The 26141-nt window shown below is 47.4% G+C and overlaps 1 protein-coding gene across 3 annotated transcripts in view; it reads left to right on the forward strand.

The window, feature by feature from the left end:
- Positions 1-26141, forward strand: part of ADCY9 (adenylate cyclase 9) — a 146912-nt gene that overhangs the window by 81222 nt on the left and 39549 nt on the right. For all 3 annotated transcript variants that reach the window (XM_030798060.1, XM_030798059.1, XM_030798058.1), the window contains one exon: positions 20273-20463. In XM_030798060.1, coding sequence (XP_030653920.1) covers positions 20273-20463 — 191 coding nt within the window. The remainder of the gene's footprint in view (positions 1-20272; positions 20464-26141) is intronic.

The following is a 26141-nucleotide window of genomic DNA, read 5'->3' on the forward strand; positions in this document are numbered from 1 at the left end:
GTTGTAAGAGGGATAGTAGCATTATATGGCATGGAAGCCTAGTTGCTATTTACTTGATTTGAAGTTAAGTACGGTTGAAAAGAGTAGTAGATGTGGACACCAAGGTGACAAGGGGTACGTGTGGTGAATTCCTTTTGCGTCACCTTGGCTAAGTTGGAGCTCCGTATGTAACTTGAGCCACAAGAGACCATTTGTGTAAGACTGAGAAGGCAGAGGTGACACAGCAGCCACATGCGCTGTGGCTCATGCACGTGGTCTCTGATCTGCAGGCTCACCTTGTTAGCGCACAGTAGCCATGATTCAGGCCTGTACCTCTTCTGAAACCCACCAAATCTTTAGTTGTTCTCCTCATCTGCGTATGTGGCAGACATTTTTTCTATGTTTTCAGGCAATTGTTGAGCAAATAATGATAGAATTTTTGAACAGGCCAGAGACGGTGCTAATATGTGCCAGGCACAGATCTGAGCCCTTTAGAGTATTTACTCATTTAATCCTCAGCAACCCAGTAAAGTCACTGCTGTTGCCATAATCTGTCAGACTCAGAAACTGAGGCACAAAGAGGTTAAGTAACTGCTTAAGCCTTCATAGGAATTGTGATCTGAACCCAGGCATTTTGGCGTGGAGTCCATGAGCTGAAAAAGAACATAGATACTGTTGTCAGCTTGTCAAGGCTCATGCCTGTAATCCCAGCACTTTGGGAGGCCGAGGCGGGCGGATGACAAGGTCAGGAGATTGAGACCATCCTGGCCACCATGGTGAAACCCTATCTCTACTAAATTACAAAAAATTAGCCAGGCGTTGGGGCATGCATCTGTAGTCCCAGCTACTCAGAAGGCTGAGGCAGGGGAGTCACTTGAACCTGGGAAGTGGAGGTTGCAGTGAGCTGAGATCGCGCCACTGCACTCCAGCCTGGCGACAGAGCAAGACTCTGTCTCAAAAAAAAAAAAAAAAAAAAAAAAAAAAATTACTTCAAGGAGAGACTGCTGAGGGTTCCTCCGTCTCATGTGTGGATGGAATTTGGCCTCCATTTGGAATCTGGAATCTTGCATATTTGGTTCTGCAGTAAGTGAATCTACGGAAACAACTCATTTGGAATTAGATTCCAAGCTGTTATAAATAATAAATTTTTTGTCTCTGTCATTTTTGTAGCAACAGCAAGAGAAAAGAATTTAGGACCAAAACTTATGAGAGTTTTAAATATTTTTTGCTAAGTGCTTATATGTGATTTATGGGAAAATCATAATTTTCACCCTGGAAGACAACCTTACTCATAAAGAATGGCCATCTTGCAGCACCTCCAGGACATCAGTCTGCAGTCTAAGTTAGGTGTGTTTGCACAGCAACCAAATGGTGAGAGCATTTAGCAGCTGGGGGACGGCGGCATTGTTGTGATTGGGTTGCCACGTGGTGGGGCGGGTGAGGGACGGCAGCAGAGCCTTGGCAGAGCGGAGCTGCGTGGCTGACTGCTTCCTCTTTCTTCCTCCAGTGTGCGATTATAACTTGGTGCTCATGCACTGGCATGCAGCTCTGTTTGCTCAGTCTGTTTTTCTGTAAAGTCTCTTTTTAAAAAAGTGTGTGATACAGGCTGAGCACGGTGGCTCATGCCTGTAATCCGAGCACTTTGGGAGGCCGAGACAGGTAGATCACTTGAGGTCAGGAGTTCAAGACCTGGGCAATATGGTGAAACCTCGTCTTTGCTAAAAATACAAAAAATTAGCCGGGCATGGTGGTGGGCACCTGTAATCCCAGCTACATGGGAGGCTGAGGCACGAGAATCGCTTGAACCAGGGAGGCAGAGGTTGCAGTGAGCTGAGACCTCACCATTGCACTCCAGCCTGGGCAACAAGAGCAAAACGCCATCTCAAAAAAAAAAATTGCACGATATAGATGGAAGACCACGTAAAGTAAATGTACATTCTGATTATTATAAGGTGACCACCTTTGCATATCTACCAGGCAGGTTGCAGGAGAGCAGAGCCAGCCACCCAGCAGCCATCCTGCCCTCCACCTGCCGCAGGGGGCCAGGTCTTGCCATTCCTGGTGGTCCTGTCTCTGCTCTTCTTGGTTTTGTTTCTTCCTTCTTTCTTTCTTTCTTTCTTTCTTTCTTTCTTTCTTTCTTTCTTTCTTTCTTTCTTTCTTCTTTCTTTCTTTCTTTCTCTCTCTCTCTCTTTCTTTTTCTTTCTTTCTTTTCCTTTCTTTCCTTTTCTTTTCTTTTCTGTTTCTTTTTTTTTGAGACGGAGTCTTGCTCTGTTGCCCAGGCTGGAGTGCAGTGGCGCCATCTCTGCTCACCACAACCTCCACCTGCTGGGTTCAAGCAATTCTGTTGCCTCAGCCTCCCGAGTAGCTGGGACTACAGGCATGGGCCACCATGCCTGGCTAATTTTTGTATTTTTAGTAGAGATGGGGTTTCACCATGTTGGCCAGGCTGGTCTCGAACTCCTGACCCTGTGATCTGTCCGGCTTGGCCTCCTAAAGTGCTGGGATTACAGGCGTGAGCCACTGCACCCGGACTTCTTCTTGGTTTTCTCATCCAACTGTGAGTCCTTCAACACTTGGCGTGGGGTGTTTGGCTTGTCTGTTTTTTGGCTTCCTTTTGCTTTTTTCTCCAACTTTTTATTTTATTTTAATTAATTTTATTTATTTATTGAGACAGGGTCTCACTCTGTCACTCAGGCTGGAGTGCAGTGGCACGATGATGGCTCACCTCTGCCTCGACTTCCCAGGCTCAGGTGATCCTCCCACCTCTGCCTCCTGAGGAACTGGAACTACACGTGTGCACCACCATGCCTGATTAATTTTTGTATTAGCCAGTGGTTTCGCCATGTCACCCAGGCTGGTCTCAAACTCCTGGGCTCAAACCGTCCACCCGCCTTGGCCTCCCAAAGTGCTGAGATTTCAGGTGTGAGCTACTGTGCCTGGCCTTCCCAACTTTTAATTTTGATAAATTTCAAACCTACAGAAAAGCTGAAATGATAGTATAATGAACACTAATATCCAACTTCACCTGATTGACCCGTGGTTAACATTTTGCCAAATTTCTTTGGCTTTCTCAGTGTAGGTGTGTATATATGTATGTGTATCTATAATTATACACACATTTGTGCAAGAACCCTGAACGGGATATAATACAGTACACACATATGTATGTGCATATGTGTATGTGTGTGTATCTATCTATATTTGTCCTCCTTTTTCTTTGCTGAGCCATTGAACCATTACTGACTAAATTGCAGACATTGTGGCCCTGCACCCTTAAATTCTTCAGCATGTATCTAACAAGGACATTCTCCTGTACAGACAAAACAAATTATCCTACTCAAGAAATTTAACATTGACAGAATACTCTTATAAAATATATAGTTCATGTTCAAATTTCCCCAGCGTCTAACAGTATCCTTTAGAGCTTTTATGGTGTTCATCCAGGATCCAATCAGGGATGATCTTTTCCTACAATGAGGACACTCGAGATCTAGATCTAGAACAGTTCTCCACATTTTTTTTTCTTTACTGCTATTGGCATTTTTGAAGAGTTTGGTTTCCTGTTTTTTAAAATAAATTTTGCATTGAAGTGTAATATGCATACATAAAATGCATAAGTGTACAGTTTGAAGAATTATCACAAAAGGAGCACATCCACTAAACCAGGGCCCAGATGAGATAGAGTATCCCAGAAGCTTCCCTCGCATCCCTCCCAACGCTACCCACTTCCTCCTCCTCAAGATAACCCTGTCCTGACTTCTGGCACCATAAATTGCATTTGCCTGTGTTTGAATTTCATACAAACGGAACCTGCAGTGTGTATTCTTTTCTTTTCTTTTTTTTTTGAGACAGAGTTTTGCTCTTGTTGCCCAGGCTGGAGTGCGATGCCATGACCTCAACTCACTGCAAGCTCCGCCTCCCGGGTTCACGCCATTCTCCTGCCTCAGCCTCTCCGAGTAGCTGAGACTACAGGCGCCCGCCACCGTGCCCGGCTAATTTTTTGTATTTTTAGTAGAGACGGGGTTTCACCGTGGTCTCGATCTCCTGACCTCGTGATCCGCCCGCCTCGGCCTCCCAAAGTGCTGGGATTACAAGCGTGAGCCACCGCGCCCGGCCGACAAAAGCCTCTTAATGGCTCCCAGGGCCTGGCCCACCTCCCAGCCTCGTCTCATGCCACACTTTCTTCCCTCAGTCTGCATCGGGAACAGTTGCCACCTTTCAGCCAGGTGAGCACGCTGGGGCAGTCCTTTCCATGCTGATCCCTGCATCCCATGTGCCTTCCCCAGACCTACACCACCGCAATTGCCTCCGTTGCACTGTGATGTCTCCACTTCAGTCTCATTTCTTCAGAGAGGACGTCCCTGACTCTGTCCAAACCGTATGTTGGGTATTCTCTATTGCAGGAAGCTGTTGCTTTCTTCCTGGCTCTTAATCGCAGCTGGTGACTTCGGTCCTTGCTTGTGCATTCTGCCTGCCGCTGGTTCCTACGACTGAGTCAGATGATGGACGCCATTTTCAGTTTTATCACCAGCGTCTAGCCTGGCGTGCAGCGGGTGCTCCCATAGAATTCATAAACAAGCAACTTCTTGTTTCTTATTATGTGAAGAAAGTTGATCTGTGTAATTCACTCTCCAGAGAAATGACAGCACTTTCAGTACTTTGTTCTGCCCTTCCTTGATCTCCATGCTGTTTGCAGATGGACCACTGTTATAGAGATGTGATTCGATTCTTGACGTTTCTGAGTGTCCACGGTGCTGCGCCTTCCCCCAGGTACTACAGTACTGAGATTAATAAGACAGAGTCAATGTAAGGTGTTAGTAGGATTTAGAATAGATCTAATCTCATTAACAGATTTCAGGAGCTTATTATGTGTTGAAAGAATGAATAGGATAAAGGTTATTAAGAAATTTTCTCCGTTTGATTTATTTTTATTTATTTATATTTTAGAGACAGGGTCTTACTCTGACACCCAGGCTGGAGTGCAGTGGTGCAATCACAGCTCACTGAGGCTTTGAATTCCTGGGCTCAAGCAGTCCTCGTGCCTCAGCCTCCCAAATTGCTGGGATTACAGGAATGAGCCACTGGATCTGTCCTATTTTCTCCTTTTAAAAAAATTTTTGTAGATATACACATATACACATACACACAGATATACACATATAAATATGTACCTTATACATACATGTATATAATAAATACATATGCAGAATTGTGGCACAGTCTTTTTGTTTGTTTGTTTGTTTTTGTTTTTTGAGATGGAGTCTCGCTCTGTTGCCCAGGCTGGAGTGCAGTGGTGTGATCTCGGCTCAGTGCAAGCTCTGCTTCCCGAGTTCACGCCATTCTCCTTTCTCAGCCTCCTGAGGAACTGTGATTACAGCATGCGCCACCAGACCTGGCTAATTTTTGTGTTTTTAGTAGAGCTGGGGTGTCACCATGTTGGCCAGGCTGGTCTCAAACTCCTGGCCTCAAGTGATCCTCCCACCTCGGCCTCCCAAAGTGCTGGAATTACAAGCATGAGCCCCTGCGCCTGGTTGTATTTAGTCTCTAACCTGTCCTTAGGCTGGTTCTCTCTGGGCAGGGAGAAGCATGGAAAGGGGGATGGGCCCTGGTGGCCACCTTTGAAGTATGGAGGCTCCAGTGCCACCCTGCCCTTAGGCTGCGCACAAAGGTGGCTGAGGGGAGGCTAGTCAGCCGTTGGAGGTGTCCTTTATGGTCTCAGTGATTAAAGGTTATATTGTCCATGAATTTAATTTTATTTCATGATGGAAAAGAGGACGTTGCAAATTAAGTATGTCACAGAAAGGTAAGGAGCCACGGGGTCTGCTGGGGCTGAGGGTGAGTGACTTGCCATCGAGTTTCCAGAAGGCGTTATTATGGATCCTAAACGGGATTTCATGCATTTCAAAGACTCTCACAGAAGTGTTCTGATGAAGTGGAGTCTGGTGCTGGGACCTGCCATTCAGCCTGGAATTGCCCTCGTGTAAGGCATGGTAAAAACTCAGAATGGATGTCGGCGATAAGGGAATTTCTGGGATATGATGGGGGAACGAATATTGTCACCTCCATTTGTGTCAGGAAGTCTCAGTATGCAGATGAGTCAGCTGCAGGGGGTGGCCTCGCAGGCTGCTGGTGGAGCCCAGAAGCAGGGGGCAGGCATTTGGTCTCTGATACTCTCCTAGCTCTGAGATGGGATGGAGCTTGTGTATCTACAATGTGCTCACACAGACTTGGTGCTGGTAGATGGTGAGGGGATAGGTTGGCAGGTGGGTAGGGCCCCTCCCAAGGCAGTAGGGACCTGGAGGAGGCTGGTAGAAAGTGGAGATTGGCCAAAGTGACCTGAGTTAGGTTCTAACTGGTTTATGAATTTGCCGGAGGCTAAGGCTTCAGCGCAAGGGACGGTGGAGTAATACCTTTCCTGAAACACCTGCTGCCGTCGTGGCCCTGTCGGTCTCTGCCAGATCTTGTTAGCACTGTGGCTTCGAGCCTAGTTAAACATTCAAGCCCCATGCAGTCGGAGAGCACCCATGGCACACCCGTTGTGCAGTGGTGTGTTTAATACATGTGCTGCTTTTAATGGGTGTGAAAGATCAGAGCGCTTGGGTGTGTGTTTTACCAACTGCTTTTTAAACTCACATAGTAAAATTTATAGTATATAAAAAGCAGAAAATATGGTATATCTTCTAAATATTCACATTTAAAACATTTTGTAGAAATAATATATGTCAAGCAAGGTCAAGCTAATGTGTTTATATAGGCTGTAAATTAGAGTTGTGAACCAGTATCTCATGCCACATACAGGGTTTTTTTTTGAAAATGTTCAAATGTTTCCAGCTCTTTTGTTTCTTTATTCTTAAAGATTATCTACTCTTTTGTTCGATAGAGTAACTGTTTCTATCCCACTTTCTTTTTTTTTTTTTTTTTTTTTTTTGAGACGGAGTCTCGCTGTGTCGCCCAGGCTGGAGTGCAGTGGCGCGATCTCAGCTCACTGCAAGCTCCGCCTCCCGGGTTCATCCCATCCTGGGTTCATGCCATTCTCCTGCCTCAGCCTCCCGAGCAGCTGGGACTACAGACATGCGCCACCAAGCCCGGCTAATTTTTTGTGTATTTTTTAGTAGAGAGGGGTTTTCACCTTGTTGGCCAGGCTGGTCTCAAACTCCTGGCCTCAAGTGATCCACCCGCCTCAGCCTCTCAAAGTGCTGGGATTACAGACATGAGCCACCACACCTGGCCTATTCCACTTTGTAATTGGCTATCCCTGCTATTAATATACAGGGTACTCTGCCTCTTGTACTTGCATCTAAATGTCATCTATAATAAATAACAGTGAATACTTACTGGTTTCATATTTAGTTTTACTTTTATCCCACCCATTTTATTTTAGTAGTTCTTACCACTTCACCTTTATTTAATAAAGGTAAAAAAGAGCTTTCTGTTTCCAATTCATTCCTTTCACCAATAAGGAAGGATGTAGATCTTCACTGCTTAATACAGAGCTGCTGGCCTCATGTAGCTGTTTAAAATTTAAATTATAATTGAAATCATTACAAAATTAGTTCCTTGTTCATACTAGCTACATTTCGAGTTGTCAGTAGCCACACATGGCTGGAGGCCACAGAACTGGACAGCCACAGGATGTGCCCATCATCACAGGAAGTTCATAGAAAGTTCTTTTTTTCTTTTTTAAGATGGAGTCTTGCTCTGTTGCCCAGGCTGGAGTACAGTGGCATGATCTCAGCTCACTTCGCCTCCTGGGTTCAAGTGATTCTTGTGCCTCAGCCTCCCGAGTAGCTGGGATTACAGGCGCCCGCCACCATGCCCAGTTAATTTTTGTGTTTTTAGTGGAGACAGCGTTTCACCATGTTGGCTAGACTGGTCTCAAACTCTTGATCTCAAGTGATCCTTCTACCTTGGCCTCCCAAAGTGCTGGGATTACAGGCATGAGCTACCATGCCTGGAATATATCTCTTCTTTTCTAAGTACCCAGCTGTCCTGTTTGAGGCTAGTACCTTCACTAGTCTGGAACCCTCCTTCCTGGGCTTTCTGCCCACTTCGATCTCTCCTTTGACAACAGTGGTTTTTCCAGGGTCTGTGCCGAGCTCAGCTTTCTGCCATGAGACAGGGGAGTTTCTGAGGAGTCCTCACCCCTTTTGGGAGTGAGGGCAGCTGACTGAAGCTCCAGGTCACTGTTTTATGAGCCAGCTCTCCGTGTGTTGATGGCCGGGGACCCAGCCTTTGTCCCTTCCTCTCATGCTTGGGCACTCACTACTCACTGCCTTGGTTTTGCTTTCAGTTTTGATTGTGCATGGAGTCCACAACTTCAGTGGGATTGTCTTAAGGCATAAATGGCAGTTGCACGGTGTACAGTGGGAGAACAAATCACCCAGCCGGGGACATGCCTGGGCGGCAGAGTGGCTCTGCTCTCAACTTGTGGAATGTGTAGCAACACCTTGAGGTTATTAAAAAATACCTGAGTCTGGGCACGGTGGCTCGTGCCTGTAATTCCAGCACTTTGGGAGGCTGAGGCCGGAGGAACACTTCAGGCCAGGAGTTCAAGCCCAGCCTGGGCAACATAGTGAGACTCCATCTCTACAAAAAAATTTTTTTTTTAAAAAAAGGTGGGCTTGGTGGTGCACACGTGTCATCCCAGCTACTTGGGAAGTTGAGGTGGGAGGATCACTTGAGCCCAGGAGGTGGAGGCTGCAGTGAGCCATGATCATGCCACTGCACTGCAGCCTGGGTGACAGAGAAAGACCTTTTCTCTTAAAAAAACAAAACACACACACACACACACACACACACACACACACACACACACCTGTGATTCTTCCAGAAAAGTTCAGAAAAAGAAAGTCCAAAATACACAGTCCATAGTATTTCAGCCACCAGTGTTGCCGAAGTGAAATTAGAGATAGCAGAGATATCTCGGGAGAAAATGGAGGTTTTTGGGTTTCTCTGTTAGATAACTCAAGCAAGTCTGCATGTGCTCTGTAAACAAGAAAACAGTCTGGGAAACTGTGAGCCTCTGCCCCAGCCAGTGTGCAAAATACTCTTCAAAAGAGAGAAAGCTGGAAAACAAGTTGAAAACCGGGTGATCTGACAAGTGTGGAAATTCACAGCAAGCATGTGCCTGTGCTGCAAATATGATCTGGGAGAGAGCCAGGAGCCTGGATCAACATTTCCAGGAAGCAACAGGTGGTGAAGGCAGTGGCATGACTGCTCCCACGGAAGGTTAGTCACGAATGTTCAGCATCAGCCGGGCGCGGTGGCTCACGCCTGTAATTCCAGCACTTTGGGAGGCCAAGGCGGGCAGATCACTTGAGGTCAGGAGTTCAAGACCAGCCTGGCCAACATGGTGAAACCCCGTCTCTATTAAAAATACAAAAATTAGCCGGGCATGGTGGCAGGTGCCTGTAATCCCAGCTACTCAGGAGGGTGAGGCAGGAGAATCGCTTGAACCCAGGAGGCAGAGGTTGCAATGAGCCGAGATCATGCCACTGCACTCCAGCCTGGGCAACAGAGTGAGAATCCATCTCAAAAAAAAAAAAAAAAAGAATATTCAGCTTCATAGAGGTTTTCCTTTGCATGATATGATGTTTACGGGAGAGGTGGCCCTGCAGCCTCGGTGGCCTTTCTTCCAGCTGACGATGCCCACAGGAGGTGTCAGTGAAGGTATAACCACCTGTGGGTCAGAAGAAAATGCCTTTGCAAGTAAATCTCCTCCTGGATGAAAAGGCCCAACTGTGTTCCAGGCAAGGACAGTAGCCGCTTCTGCGTTTTTGTGGCCAAGCGTCCCGCGTGCGGATGTGGCTGGGCTCACCATGCTGTGCGGGCTACCCCTGCTGCAGGAGAAGTGTGTTTGTGCTCGAAGAAGACAATGTGGGTGTCGGCCCAGCAGTTTTAGGTTGGACTACAATAGTGAGAGCTGCAAATTGGATGATTCTTGGAGCTATTTCATGTAGGTCAAATTTTCTTTTGTTTTGTTTTATTTAATCTCTCCCAGACTTCTGAACTCTTGCCGTGTTGAATTTTTAGTTCTTCAAGGTTATTTGGCTTTATTCTTGACTTACATGTTTTTCTGCCCTAGCTCTACCACATTATCTTTTTTTTTTTTTTGAGAAGGAGTTTCACGCTACTGCCCAGGCTGGAGTGCAATGGCGCGATCTCGGCTCACTGCAAGCTCTGCCTCCTGGGTTCAAGTGATCCTCCTGCCTCAGCTTCCCGAGTAGCTGGGATTACAGGCATGCACCACCACGCCTGGCTAATTTTCCTATTTTCAGTAGAGACAGGGCTTTACCGTGTTGGTCAGGCTGGTCCTGAACTCCTGACCTCGAGTGATCCCACACCTCGGCCTCCCAAAGTGCTGGGATTACAGGTGTGAGCCACCATGCCTGGCCCATATTATCTATTTCTAAGCCTTTAATATTTTTCGTTTACCTGCTACTGCTCACTCTACCTTGTAATCTCAGGGAGGGTGTATTTCTTCCCAGCTTTATTTTATTTCTTCTCTAAATCTTAGAATTATTGCACCTTGTTGATGTTCACATTACTGTATTTAGTTTATTTTATTGTGTTATTAATATTATTATTTGAGACAGGGTCTCACCCTGTCACCTAGGCTGGAGAATAGTGACACAGTCATAGCTCTCTGCAGCCTTCGCTTCCTGGGCTCAAGCAATCCTCCTGCCTCAGCCTCCCAAGTAGCTGAGACCACAAAAATGCACCAGCACACCCAGCTTCCTTTTCTTTTTCAAAAAAAACCAGCTTTATTGAAGTATAATTCACATACAATGCAATTCACCCTCTCAAGTGTACAATTCGGTGGTTTTTAGTGTATTCATGGTGTTGTGCAACCATCACCACAACCTAATTTTACATTTTCATCACCCCAAAAAGTAACCTTGCATCCATTTAGCAGTCACACCCTCTCTCTCCTAAACCCATGGCAGCCACTCATCTGCTTTCTGTGTCTACAGATCTCCCTATGCCAGACATTTCATATAAAGGGGATCACGTAGTTTGTGGCCTTTTGGGACTGGCTTCTTTCACTAAACATCATACAGCTTTATTTCCATTTTCAATGTATTCCTTTTTTTGTTTTCAAGTATTTAGTGGCTACCTAGTCTCAGATTTTAAATTTGGTTTTTCATTTCTCTTCTTTCTATAATCTATTTTTCATCCTCTACATTCTGTGCTTGAATCAGCACCTCTTAGAAAACTACAGATGAGCTGTTAGCTCTCTAGGCACAAGAGCGCGGTCTGGGACCCCCCGTCCCTGCTGCAGATGTGACCCGACCCCCTCCCTCTGCAGACGTGACCCATCCCCCTCCCTCCCATCTGTGGCATCTGGTGCATTTGGTGCTGTCATTTCACCAATAAAAGCTGATCAGCTGGTGGTCGGTTTCAGTTCTGGTATCTTTCCCCAGCTCTCTTGTTTCATAGCCTCTTCCCATTATTTAAACTCTGCTCTATTACAGCATTCTTCAGAGTTATTGCAGACCTTCATTTCCATTTTGTTGTCTGCAACTCGTTGTCGAAGTGCCGTTTGTTGCTTCTGAACAGCCCATAGACACTTGGACTTGAATGCGTGTGACTCTCTCTACTTGTGGGTCCAGATCATCACTCACTCACTGTCCTCACATTCACAGCTGTTCTCAGGACAAGCACTGTCTTTCCCTTTTTCACATGTCCCTGTTTACATGAATCAAGTCATTTAATCCTCACAACAGCCCTGTGCTGTGGTATGACCATCATATCACAGCATTTTCATTTTCTTTTTCTTTTTTTTTCTGAGACAGGGTCTCATTCTGTCACCCAGGCCGGTGTGCAGTGGTGCGATCTCGGCTATCTGCAACCTCTGCCTCCTGGTTTCGAGAGATTTTCCTGCCTCAGCCTCCTGAGTAGCTGGGACTACAGGCGCCTGCCACCACACCTGGCTAATTTTTGTATTTTTAGTAGAGACAGGGTTTTGCCATGTTGGCCAAGCTGGTCTTGAACTCCCGACCTCAAGTGATCCGCCCACCTCGGCCTCTCAAAGTCCTGGGATTACAGGCGTGAGCCACCGCGCCGGCCAGTATTTCCATTATCTAGACAAGGGAACTGAGGTCAAGCATTGAAGTGAAAGCCACCGAGGTTGCTTTTTTTCTTTAACCTATTTATTTCTTTCAACCCTTAGCCCAGATCCTAACCTTCGGTAAGTACTCAGTAAACATTTAGTTTGCTGGGTGCGTGAGTGAGCGAATGAGCAAATGAATGACAGAGATAGCAGCTGGTGGGCTGTTCGCTGATGTGCCGGATGTGCCAGATGTGCTGGGTGTGCTGGGTGTCCTCTCTCAGAGACTCATTTCTACAGTCTTTGTGAAGGCTCGTGCTAGTAAACCCTAATTCAAGAGGTTTCTTAGAGGTGGGAGGCGAGGGTCTCTGACGTGTGTGGACTCCTGGACTCTCCCTGTGTTAGCATTCTGGAATGTAGCATTTAGCAGTGGGGCATTTATTAACGCAGAATACAGAAGATAAGAAGCCAGGCCAGGTGTGGTGGCTCACGCCTGTAATCCCAGCACTTTGGGAGGCTGAGGTGGGCGGATCATGAGGTCAGGAGATCGAGACCATCCTGACTAACACAGTGAAACCCCGTCTCTACTAAAAATACACAAAAAATCAGCCAGGCATGGTGGTGGGTGCCTGTAGTCCCAGCTACTCGGGAGGCTGAGGCAGGAGAATGGCATGAACCCGGGAGGCGGAGCTTGCAGTGAGCTGAGGGAGCCACTGCACTCCAGCCTGGGCTACAAGGCAAGACTCTGTCTCAAAAAAAAAAAAAAAAAAAAGCCTAAACAGGGGAATGTGGTCACTCGGGGGATGCCTGTCATTCCCTTTTGGCTGTGATGGCAGCTGTTTAGCCATTACTGAGAGAGACTGGGAAGCTGGGTATAGAAGGTACCTGTTTAGAAGCAGGGGTGGGGAAGCGGGAGGGAGAGAGAGAGAGAGTATGCATGCACACACTCTAAAATTTTGTTTTCTGGCTGGGTGTGGTGGCTCACGCCTTTAATCCCAGCACTTTGGGAGACAGAGGCAGGCAGATCACTTGAGGTCAGGAGTTTGACACCAGCCTGTCCAGCATGGCAAAACCGTGTCTCTGCTAAAAACACAAAAATTAGCCAGGCATGGTGGTGCACACCTGTAATTCCACCTACTCGGGAGGCTGAGGCAGGAGAATTCCTTGAACCCAGGAGGCAGAGGTTGCAGTGAGCTGAGATCGCGCCACTGCACTCCAGCCTGGGCAACAGAGCTAGACTCTGTCTCAAAAAAAACAAAAAAAAATTTTTTTGGTTAAGCAGAAGATCAAATTAAACAGGCAAGGTGCCTACCCTTTGTTTCTTTCACTTTCTTCCATAAATCCATCTCACATTTTATTATTTGGGACTTCTTTTTTTTTTTTTTTTGGAGACAAAGTCTCACTCTGTCGCTCAGGCTGGAGTGCAATGGTGTGATCTCGGCTGACTGCAACCTGCACCTCCTGGGTTCAAGCAGTTCTCCTGCCTGAACCTCCTGAGTAGCTGGGATTACAGGCATGTGCCACCACGCCCGGTTAATTTTTGTATTTTTAGTAGAGACGGGATTTCGCTATGTTGGCCAGGCTGGTCTCAAACTCCTGAGCTCAACTGATCCTCCCATCTCGGCCTCCCCAGGTGCTGGGATTACAGGCGTGAGCTACCACTCCTGGCCTGGGACTTCATTTGTTAAGAAGAGGTTAAGTTTCACCAGCAGCCGTTTGTGGTAGGAACTTGCGATTTATCATCAAATATTGGAACAACCAGAACAAATCAGTTCTTATGATTATTTATTGTACATGTGAGTAGGAAGGACTTACACCCCACCGGAGAGCATTTTAATGTTAACATGTGAAAAATACTCTCTTTTGTACCAAAACTTTTGTTCTTCTTACGCAGAAAGAATAGATAATTATAAAATATATCTATAACTCCATAGGCTTTGGCTATTTGGTAGATTAGGAGTATTTTTTGTCTTTATTTTTCTTATTGGCTGATTACAGTTTAGTTTAAATAACTCTCATGCCGCTTGGTCGTTTCCGACCTAGTCGTGAGGAAGAATGCGATGCAAAGTGAAAGACGTTTTTGGAATGTTTCTGAACCAGCCCAAGCTGATTGCCTCTTTTCTGTTTATTGTTTTAAGTCATAAGTGACGTAAGCTTCTAGGCATTTGTTATGCTACGTGGCTGGCTCCCAAAGTCATGTCTTAAAACATTCTTTCCTTCCTGATTATTCTTCTCTTTCTTGTTTTTCTTTTCTTCTTTTTCTTTTTCTTTCTTTTTTTTTTGAGACGGAGTTTCACTCTTGTTGCCCAGGCTGAAGTGCAATGGTGCGATCTCAGCTTACTGCAACCTCCGCCTCTCAAGTTTAAGCGATTCTCCTGCCTCAGCCTCCCAAGTAGCTGGGATTTACAGGCGTGTGCTGCCACACCTGGCTTGTTTTTCTTTTTTTCTTTTTTTTTGAGACAGGGTCTCGCTCTCTTGCCCACGCTGGAATGCAGTGGTGCAGTCACAGCTCACTGCAGCCTCAACCTCCCGGGCTCGAGTGATCCTCCCATCTTAGCCTCCTGGGTAGCTGGGACCACAGGTGCCACCACACCCAGCTGATTTTTAAATTTTTTATAGAGATGAGATCTCGCTATGTTGTCCAGGCTGGTCTCAAACTCCTGGGCTCAAGTGATCCTCCTGCCTTGGCCTCCGAGAGTGCCGGGGTCACAGGTGTGACCCCTGTGTCTGGCTGTTTTTTTCTTTCTGTTGAGTTGGCAGTCAGGTCCTTGACTCTTGGTGGCTGAGTATCTCAGTCCAAGGCATGAATCCCACAGAAAGAGACCAGGACAAATGAGGTCAGAAATGGGCCTCGCCCATCACTCTTTTCCAAAATGGGCTTTGTCAGTCACTCTTCCTATACTTGGGTCACCAGACCTGATCACCACTATCTGCCAAGCGCAGTTTTAGTTTTCAAAGAAGTGACGCTATACTTAAGAATACTTAAGAACGTTAACTGCGTTAACCTCCTCCACGCACGCAGCCATAGACAAATTCCCCCGTCAGACAGGAGCCCATTAGGAAATGCCCACCCCTCTCTGTAGCCTTTGTAAAATTAAGCTGATAAAAGGCATCACTGTTGTTGAGGTTTAAAATCAATGGATAACCAGGAAAGAATATAAGAAATCATATTAATTATTCTCCTGTTTAAGCTATACTGAAGTCATTTAGCTGCCTTTTTTTTTTTTTTTTTTTTTTGATCTTCTGCTGCAGAAGAGCCATTGTAATGAACTTGGACCCCAGGGTCCACGTGTGTGGTTATTCATTAAATCATGTCGCCTGCAGAGTCTCCTGACTTAAGACTTTCGCTGGGCTTGAACTCAGTAACCTGTCCTGATGTATTTCTCAGGCATTTGTGATCAGGCAGCTGAGCTCTGCCTTAGCTGTCAGGATGATAACCCTCTGATTCTGACAAAAGGTTTCACTTTAAATTTAGCTTTCCATATTGAAGCATAAATAAAAAGATAATTTATTTCCCGATTTTGCTCGTTGTGGACACGGAGGTGTGTTTGACCTTTGTAGCACTAGTAGGATCATGTTATCACTACGGGTTGGTCATTCAGCGCTTCCTAAAGAAAAACTCAAGTCAGAAACAAATCAGGAGCAGTTATTGATTTAACAGTTTTGCAAATGCTTTTGTACATAGAAGGTGCATGAAAAAGATTCCAGTGATACACAGATCAAACACCACGTCGATAATCACAGCTAATGTCAAGTGCTTGCTGCGTGCCGGGAGTAGAGGCTGTGTGCCTGTTGATCATTTAAGCCTCACATGCGAGCCGTGGGGTAAGCCCTGCTCCCGTCCTCCCCTTAGAGATGAGGAAACTGAGAGGCAGACATGAAGCAGCTCACTTAGATCACGGGATTAGGGGGCGGACCTGGACCTGACTCCGAGGCCCGCTCCAGCGGCCAAGCCCTCGCCCATCACGCTTGGTTGCTTGTAATGGGAGCCTTACCTCTTGGCCAGCAGTTTGTGGGGAGTAGGTTTCCCGTTTCCACCATTATTTCCTGACTCCCGTGCCTCCCAACTTCCCACCCGCTGTGGCTGGCATTTCCACCGGCTCCCTGGCTTGTCCTATGCCTCATGCCTCCTATGGGGCTCTTCCTCCTGCTCCCGCCCCCCTGCTGCCAGTGGCCCCAGGATGGAGGCTTCCCAGGATGGCCCACACAGTGCCCTGCACAGGTGCTGTGGCTCAGCCCTGGCCATTCCCTGCACACATTCTCTGCTCCAGCCACACTGAGCTCCAAGCCATCCTTTAGCTATGCCCTGCTGCAGGCCACCTCTGTAGAGGGCCTTTCATGACCTGTTCTAGTAACCCCCTGCCTGGTGTCAGCCACCCCCGCCCCTGGCCTGGTTTGCTATTGCTGGGCTGACCTCACCCCGTCTTTCAGTTCTCTGTGTGGAGGGTGCCGATCCGTCTGTCTCCATCTGCTTGTGAAGCAATAACAGAACAGCATAGGCTGGGTAATCGATACAGCACGGAAATTTATGTCCTCATGCTTCAGGAGGCTGGGAAGTCCAAGATCAAGGCCCCAGCAGGTTCAGGTGTCTGGGGAGGGCTGCATCTTCTGGAAGGGAGAAGAAAACGGGAGGGCAAGCCAGAGAACCCCTTGCAGCAAGCCCCTTTATGCAGGCGCCTGATCCCATCGCAGGGAAAGAGCCCTCCTAGCCTCGTCACCTCTTAAAGCCCTGCTTCCTTAAGACTCTCACTCCACAACTTTGGAGGGGACACATTCGAGCCACAGCCCCTTCCTTCCCGAGGCTTCTCAAGATGCCCCCTCCTGTGCTTCCTGGAGCACCCGTCCTTCCTCTTCATGAGACTTGGCCCACCTGACCATAGTCATACCTGCCTGTCCTTTTGGCCCCTCTTCAGGTAATGGGCTCCACACGGGTCACGATCTCGGCCAAAATAGTCACACATCGTCCCTGCATCCATCGGTGTGTAGTAAACAGGAAGTGCTTAATAAATGTTTGATAAATTCAGAGTGACTCAGTAATCCCAGTACAAAAAAGCAACAGCAGATGTTGGAGATGTGCTTGAGGCACGTGCCCGGCTTGTGAGCAGAGGCCGCCGCTGCCGCTCCATGCTACTGTGGGGTGCCCCCTGCTCCATGCTCCCCGTGGACTGCCGTGCTGAGTGCTGTGAATGCGCTGGCTGTCCCGTCGTGCTCCGGCTCTTCAGGCCTCCCTGCTCAGCCTCTCTGGGCTTCAGTTGCCACGCACTTCCAGGAGAGGCCATCTTGACTTTCTCTTGCAGTCCCGCAGCCACGCAGGGAGCAGGTGTGCAGTCACCTGGGCGAGGGCCCCTTCCTGGGTTTGAGAGGCAGCCCAGTTCATGCTCCCAGGGTAGCGCTTGTGCATGGGGAGCCATAGCCTCAGGCAGGGGCACCCGGAGCCAACAGCACCTTGCAGGGCCAGCCACAGACATAATGGAAAACCTCACCCTTCAGCCGCAACTTTTCCTACCTCCCACCAAAAAAATGTCCTTCCTCTCTCAGTATGTGGGGACTGTGGTCTCCAGAGTGGCCATCCACAGTCACACTGGCTGTCAGTGGCTCCTGTCACCACCCTGCCACCTGGTGACTTGTGGGCCACACTCAGGAGTCATGGGAAGGAGACTAGGAGCAGCCCCAGGACAGGAGCAGCCCTAGGACAGGACTTCTCGCGTGTACTTCTTTGATTAAGGCGGGAATAAGCCCTGCCAGCTCACTGTCCTCTCTTGAGTCCACATAGGTTGCATTTTTTAACTCTGGCAAAGTAAAATGACAAAGTCAGTCCGGTGTCACCTGGGACAGGTCCGAGAAATTAGTATAAAGATGCCTTCACTCCTACATTGTATTCCGGTTCACGTTTCCATTTCAGTGTATACATGTTACAGCCATGATTGATCCTGTACATAAATTGGGATGTGGGTTTTTGTTGGAGAAAAAAATGCACAAAAGTTCAGGACCTAAGTAAGAGTGAAAGATTTCCATTGGACCAGGTGCTTGAACCCGGGAGGCAGAGGTTGCAGTGAGCCTAGATCATGCCACTGCACTCCAGCCTGGGCAACAGAGCGAGACTCTGTCTCAAAAAAAAAAAAAAAAAAGAATATTCAGCATCTTGTTTTTCCTTTGCATGATAAGATTTTTACGGGAGAGGTGGCTCCACGGCTTCAGTGGCCATTCTTCCAGCTGAAGATGCCCACAGGAGGTGTGGTGGCTCACACCTGCAATCCCAGCACTTTGGGAGGCCAAGGTGGGCGGATCACTTGAGCCTAGGAGTTCGAGACCAGCCTGGCCAACACAGTGAGACCCCATCTCAAAAAAAAAAAAAAAAAAGAAGAAAGAAAGAAAGAGCTGAGCATAGTGGTGGACGTCTGTAGTCCCAGCTACTCAGGAGGCTGAGGCTGTAGGAGGTGGAGGCTGTAGGGAGCCATGGTTGCACCACTGCACTCCAGCCTGGGCAACAGAGCAAGACCCTATCTCTAAAGGAAAAACAAAACAAAACATGAAGAGTTTCTGGGGGCCAGTTGGCATCTAAAAATATCTAAGTCTTTTGATTCTCAGCTAAGACCTGGCTACGCTCTAGGCTGTCTTTACGTGTTTCCAGGACTCTTGGCAAATTCTCAGAACAATTGACTTAAAAAGATAAGCCATGTAGTATTTTTACAAGGAGAGAGAGAGGTGAAGTGATGAGATGGGGCCATACTTATAAAATGATTCGGGATTATTGATGAAGTAGTCCCTAGGTTTCTGATGAATTAATTTTAAAGTGCTGACCAAATATGTACCCAGTGTAAGAAGCCAGAGTCGATCAGTGTTGTAGACATGTCGCCTCTTGATGGCATCTTTCCGTGCCACACCCTTCACGACCTGAAGTTGGAGCTTAAACCCTTCAAGAAGGGTCCCTGTGACCGGTGCAGTGGCTCACACCTGTCATCTTTGGGAGGCCAAGGTGGGCAGATCACTTGAGGCCAGGAGTTCTAGACCAGTCTGGCCAACATGGAGAAACCCTGTCTCTACTACAAATACAAAAATTAGCCAGGCGTGGTGGTGGACACCTGTAATCCCAGCTGCTCAGGAGGCTGAGTCAGGAGAATTGCTTGAACCCAGGAGGTAGAGGCCGCAATGAGCTGAGATCGCACCATTGCACTCCATCCTGGGTGACAGAGTGAGACTCCATCTCAAATAAAAAAAAAAAAAAAAAAAAAAGAAGGGACCCTGCTTTGTTCATCATTTTATTCTCGGTGTGTGGCATACACCAGGCCTGAAATAAATGTTATTTAAATGTTAAATTACATCGTCCCTCCTTCCGATACATTTGCCATCTGGTTAAATTCCAGTGAAGTCAAAGGATGGATTTCTTTGAATAAAGTTTGCTTCTTTTTCAAAAATTCCTTGGGCTCTTTCTGGAAAAGCTGCCCCTTTGCCATCTTCCCAGCAGATTCCTGGGGCAGGATCCACCCACCTGTTCACAGCTCCTTACAGCACGGCGTGGGTCCGGGTGTTAGTTCAGCCTCGAGGGAGAATCGTAAAGATACAGGTCAAGTGTCCTTTTGACCACCTTTTTTTTTTTTCTATATGGGGGATTTTGTGAGACAATAAAATGCATGCGGACCTCAGCTTAACAAAAGCTGAATGTTCGTGGAGTGAGTGTTTGAATCCAACAGGAAATAGATGCTCAACAGCTCTGAGTCTGGGGAGGTTTTAATGGCCAGTTGGTCCACGGTAGGTTCTTGTTTGTCGGGGTAGTTTTGCAGCCTCTCACACAGGTAAGATGGTCAGTATCGGAGGCTGCCATGACGTCTAGACTGACCGTTATGAAGGTACTCACTGGACTGGTATTCACAGATGGAAATAAACCCAAGCAGTGTCTAGGGTCAACCAATCTGCTTTGCTGCCTCCACAGGGAGGTCCTGGGACCCTTTTATGGGGGAACTTTTTAATGCTTATTTTAACCCTGAAGGTAAAACATGATACATGCAGCCATTACTCCAAGAAAACGTAACATGGGTAACTGGTGTGTCTTGGGGGCCCACGGTCTCCCTGAGGCCGCATCTCTCCGGAGAGATCGTGAACGTCCATCGTAAACTATGACCTATTCACATTTTCCCTTTACTCTCAACTTTCCAGGAGTGAGTCCTCCCCAGAGAGCAAGACGGAGCTGCGTTTCAACAGACGGTGCTTTCAATCTGTGCTGACTGTAACTTTTATCCATCATAGGTTTGAAGACATACCTGATATCGGGTCAGAGAGCCAAGGAGTCTCGCTGCAGCTGTGCAGAGGCCTTGCTTTCTGGCTTTGAGGTCATTGACGGCTCACAGGTGTCCTCAGGCCCTAGGGGACAGGGGACAGCGTCATCAGGGAATGTCAGTGACTTGGCGCAGACTGTCAAAACCTTTGATAACCTTAAGGTTAGTTTTTTTTTTTTTTTCCTACTTCTAAAACTTTCTATTAATTCTGCAGTAGAGCACGTGAAATAATAACCAGCCTCCAGGTCTGAGGCAAACAACTTGGAATGACCTTCGATTTAGTTTTCACGATCTTAATATTTAGTCTAAAGTTAGTAGCATTCTGCATTTTTAATATCCTTGCTTTTTGACATATGACGCACCTCCATTGCCTTTCCATTGCATAAGGATGCTTCTCATTTGAATTATTAGTTATATTCTCTTCCTGGGACCTGTGGTGCCTTTTGGGATTTCTAGAAGCTGGTGATAAATGACAGTAAAGGTGGCTCTCCTTGGCACCTTGGATGGAGAGCTAATTGATAATCTGATTTCAGAGACCACTTTCTCAAATATTTCTACGTCTCTTGAAATCCACTATTTTATGATTATTTGAAATGATGTTGGTGTGGGTGAATCCTAGGACACAGCTCACTGAGAGGACAGGCTGCTGAGAACATTGTAGTATTTCATTATTGGAACCGGGATCTCCTGGTAGCCGCCTGGAAGTGCCCGTTTCTGGACTGACCTGTCATCATAAACTACCAAGGAATTGGCGCGGTCGACCTTGGGTGTGTGAAATCATTTCAGTTTATGAGCTGTTCCTCCACTTTCACATTTGATTTAGTTTCCCCACTGGTACCTTCTATCTATTTTTATAGTTTAAACATCTACTGTCTCCATTCTTAAAATGAGACAGAGAATCAAAACAGCTCTCCTGCACTGCCTTTTGTTCTCAGATAACACAGTGGGGTATGCGTGAGGATGGCGGCCAGTGGTTACAGCTTCACCCAATATGTCCCTGCCTCTCCGCATTCATTCGCAGGTTTGAAAGCCGCTTTTGGTATTTACGATGAACAGTCTTCATTATGTGGCAGTCAGCTGGGGTATGCAGATTACTTACCGGGTCAGAATACATAGTGCCTGTCGCCCAGTTACATGTAACGATTGCACTCAGGTTCTGTCAACTCCGCTCGTGGATCATGGTCGTTGGGTGCTTTGTTAGTGTAATGCAGGGCTTGTCGCCTTGGCACCGCTGGCATTTTGGACCAGGTAGTCCTGTGTTGTGGGGCTGTCCTTTGCACTGTCAGATGACTGGCAGCATCCCTAGCCGCCAGCTGCCAGCATACCCACCCGTACCCTGCTCCCCAACTGTGCCAACCAAAAATGTCTCCAGACGTGGCCCAGTGTCCCCTGGGGGTGCGGAGTCACCCCTGGGTGAAAACCACCGGGACAGTGGTGTTGGACCCTCTTTTCCCCGTGCTCTTCGCACATGCGTAAAGCTCATGTATCTGAGATTCCCTGGATGCCTGCAAACTTTAGAGACAGCCGCCTTGCCTGGGCTGACGTTTTGCAGAAGTCAGAAAATGGAGCTCTGGGCTCCTAGACAGCAGACCCGGGCAGGGAGGGGCTGGCATGGGGAGGAATCGGGAATGGTTTTGCTATTTGGGGAAAAATTGTTTCCTCCAGCCTGCAAACTGAGCTGTATTTAAGTAGTGAAAGACAGCCCAAACCAAAAATAAATAATTTGTTGTGTTTACCATTTTAGCTTCCACATATGTGTGTTTCTGTCCGTTAGGGGATGCGGTCGCAGAGTTCACCATATCACGTGCTCACAGGTTTAGTGACCACGGTTTTAGCAATGGCGATTCTACACTACATTGTACTCTAATTATATATATTTGTTTTGATCGGAATGAGCAAAAACCATTTAGCATATCTTCTTGGCATGTGGAGATTTTCCAAATATTGTTGAAAGTTTCTGAGAATCTTGTAATCTATCAAGTTGACAGAAGGCCGGGCATGGTGGCTCACGCCTGTAATCCTGGTGCTTTGGGCCGCCAAGGTGGGAGGAATGCCTGAAGCTAGAATTTCGAGACCAGCCTGGTCATCGTAGCAAGACATCATCTCTACAAAAAATTTTTAAAAATTAACTGGGCTTGGTGGCCTGTGCCTGCGGTCCCAGCTACTTGGGAGGCTGAGCCAAGAGGATCACTTGAGCCCAGGAATTTAAGGCTGCAGTGAGCTATGATTGTGCCACTGCACTCCAGCTTAGGCCACAAAGTGAGACCTTGCCCTGTCTCCAAAAAAAAGGGAGGGGGGCGCTCAGTGGTAAAGTAAATTCGAGAAGCTCGGGATATTCAACACAGAAAGGGTTTCTTTACTGCAGGACTTCTCAGAGCCTTCACTAGGCTAGTAGACAGTAGCTAGGCCTTCAGAGGAGGACGCGGTATATACAGCATTCTCAGGCCTCTTTGAGCACGATTGTTTTTTTTCAAACTGCACATTGCAGGACTAATGTGGTCACACCTTTTGGGGGAATGCTCATGTAGTAAAAGGAGTTTCATGCCAAGGATACATTAGAGAAAAGGTGTTCAGGAAACGTTCCCTGAAGGGGCATGTGTAGATTTTCACGTGTGTCCTGCTCCTGCTGCTGCTCACTTGCGATGCTCATGGCTTCTCTTTCCCCTGAACTCCTGTCTGCATTCACCATTCAGTTCCACCAGGCCTTCCTGTGCCTCCGCAGCTGATAACGCTGTTCCCTCGTCTCCAAATTCTTAGTCCCTTCAGTCTGTCCCACTTGGCTGTAACATACACGATCTTAAATCTTTGTTTCCTATGCGCCTTCCTGTGAGCTCTTTGCATTCAGAGACTGAGTGTTAAATAACTTAAATATTTCCCAAGTGTCGAGCATGGTGCCTGGCATGTGGTAATTAACAGTTTCTTTTTGGCTTAAGTTTTTAATTCTTTAATTAAACACATGGAGTGATGCAGCTCTGCAGAGCCAGGCAAAGGACTGAAGTCAGAAGCCTGAGCGGAACTGTGTAGAACCAGGGCAGCGCCCACGAAGGGTTTATTTCCTGCCCTTAGCATGTGTGTCCTCTGTGACCTTAAGTCATCTCCCAGGTCATAGCTGGAAGATTCTTATCTAATGTAACATAGTCTGTGTACTGTAACGACCTGCCAGGAAATGATAGTGATGTCAAAGACGAGGGCTTTGGTCCTGAAGTCGTAGCTCAAAGGGAACCCTTTCTACACCCAAGTGTTGGCTTCTTTTTTTTTTTTTTTTTTTGAGGTGGGATCTCGCTCTGTTGCCCAGGCTAGAGTACCAGTGTATGATCTTAGCTCACTGCACCTCAAAGCTCTCGGGCTCAAGTGATCCTCCCAAGTCAACCTGCTGAGTAGCTAGGACCACAGGCATGTGCCACTATGCCTAGCTAATTAAAAAAATTTTTTTTGCTATATTGCCCAGGATGGTTGCAAACTCCCCGGGTCATACCATCCTCCTGCCTTGGCCTCTTAAAATGCTGGGATTACAGGCACGAGCCACTGTGCCTGGCCTTGGGTTCTTGAAATGACCAGCAGTGAGAGGTCCTCACCCGAAGGGCCCTGACATTGCGTAATGTGGGGGACAGATACTGCCTGAGTGAAGGAAGGAGGGGTCAAGAAGGAAACCAAGGAGTAAGCGTTAGACGTGAGGACGCCGCTGTCAACATTGCGGAGGGGAGGTGGAGCACGGCGGGCAGGGGCGCAACTTGAAACAAGACCCTTCTCAAAGCCTTGGCTTTGTGACTGTGAAGAAACTGCAGCCAGGTGCGGTGGCTCATGCCTGTAGTCCTAGCCCCTCAGACAGCTGAGGCAGGAAGATCGCTTGAGCCCGGGAGTTGGAGGCTGCAGTGAGCTATGATGGTGCCACTGCACTCCAACCAGGGTGACAGAACGAGACACTGTCTCAAAAAAAAAAAAGAAAGAAAGAAAAGAAAAGAAAGAAAACACACAGTTAATTCCTCTAAGTGAGAGTTTTCCTCATCAGTGCAGCGGTGATGAGGCAGAGACCTCTCGGGATTGCTGGGAGATTAGCCAGAGTGGCGCCTGTGGACGCCAGGGCTGAGAAGAAGCCTCGCTCACACTCGGCACGCACGCCTTCACTCCACACAGAGCAGGGACAGTGACCGCAGACGGAGCCATGGAGGACTGGGAGGGGCCGAGAGACGGTCCCAGCTTGCCTGCAAGAAGTCACTGACTCGGCCGGGCGCGGTGGCTCACGCTTGTAATCCCAGCACTTTGGGAGGCCGAGGCAGGCGGATCATGAGGTCAGGAGATCAAGACCACGGTGAAACCCCGTCTCTACTAAAAATACAAAAAAAAAAAAAAAAAAAAAAAAAATTAGCCAGGCATGGTGGCGGGCGCCTGTAGTCCCAGCTACTCGGAGAGGCTGAGGCAGGAGAATGGCGTGAACCCCGGGAGGCGGAGCTTGCAGTGAGCCGAGATCGCGCCACTGCACTCCAGCCTGGGTGACAGAGCCAGACTCCGTCTCAAAAAAAAAAAAAAAAAAAAAGAAGTCACTGACTCTCTGGGGAAGGTCCCATCTTCTCCGCGGTTCCGACTCGAGGGAGACTCTCACAGTGATTGCGGCTGACCATTGCTGTGGGTTGGATGCTCTCGGCCATAACCAAGTCACTTGTGTGACACGGGAGCATGTATGCCTTGGCCTGTGGAATGTGACGTCAGCGCTCCAGCGGGCATTTGCTTTCCATTTTCTCATGAACCCTGTGGGTGATGAGCGGATCTAGATGCCATGTGTCAATAAAAACAGCTTTTCCAACATCTTCATGAAGAAAAAGAAAACCCAACCAGGCTCAGTGGCTCATGCCTGTAATCCCAGCACTTTGGGAGGCCGAGGCGGGTGGATCACCTGAGGCCAGGAATTCAAGACCAGCCTGGCCAACATGGTGAAACCCCATCTCTACTAAAAATACAAAAATTAGCCAGGTGTGGTGGCGCATGCCTGTAGTCCTAGCTACTCAGGAGGCTGAGGCAGGAGGATCCCTTGAACCTAGGAGGTAAAGGTTGCAGTGAGCCAAGACCATGCCACTGCACTTCTCACTGCAACAGAGTGAGACTCCATCTCGAAAAGAAAAGAAAACCCAAAAGTGAATTACTTGTATCACATTAGTTCTGATCAGGGAACCATTTGAGCTGTGAAAGCATCTTAGTTCATCCCTGAAAGGCCTCCCCGGGAGCGCACCTGCGTGGCTGGTCTTCCTGAGTTTACCTTCATCTATTATTCAGAACCCCGGGCTGCATGGCCACTGGGTGTTTCCACATGAACCAGTCAGTAATGAAGCTAATGATGTAGATTTACCCATAGGGGGATGATTCAGAGACGACCTGTCCTGCTTTCAAAAGGTTTCTCCTTCCCCTTTGAAGCCACTCACCTCAGGAACCATCCTTTTGTGACAGTGAATTTTGAAAATGACCCTAAATAAATGATCACTTCTTTTACCCACTTGTTTTCTGTGTGTCAAGTCATTATGAATAGGCTCAGTCAGCCCAATGTGAGGAAGTAAGGTGCTTTTCATTCATTATAGAAATTGAAAAAATGATTTTATATTTTATAGACACATACATATATAAATAGATATAGCTTAGAAATTAAATAGGTATTTATTATAAGTGGTAGTCTGAATTGATAGTGGTGATGCTTGCACATCCCTGTGAGTATGCTAAAAACCCTGGAGTTATATACTTTAAATGGGTGCATTATATGCTATGCAAATTACATCTTAATAAAGCTGTTGTAAAACTAAAGGGTAGTCTCCGCCAGGTGAGGTGGTCACACCTGTAATCCCAGCACTTTGGGA

This window comes from Nomascus leucogenys, chromosome 18 (genome assembly GCF_006542625.1).
Source record: "Nomascus leucogenys isolate Asia chromosome 18, Asia_NLE_v1, whole genome shotgun sequence".
Lineage (NCBI taxonomy): Eukaryota > Metazoa > Chordata > Mammalia > Primates > Hylobatidae > Nomascus > Nomascus leucogenys.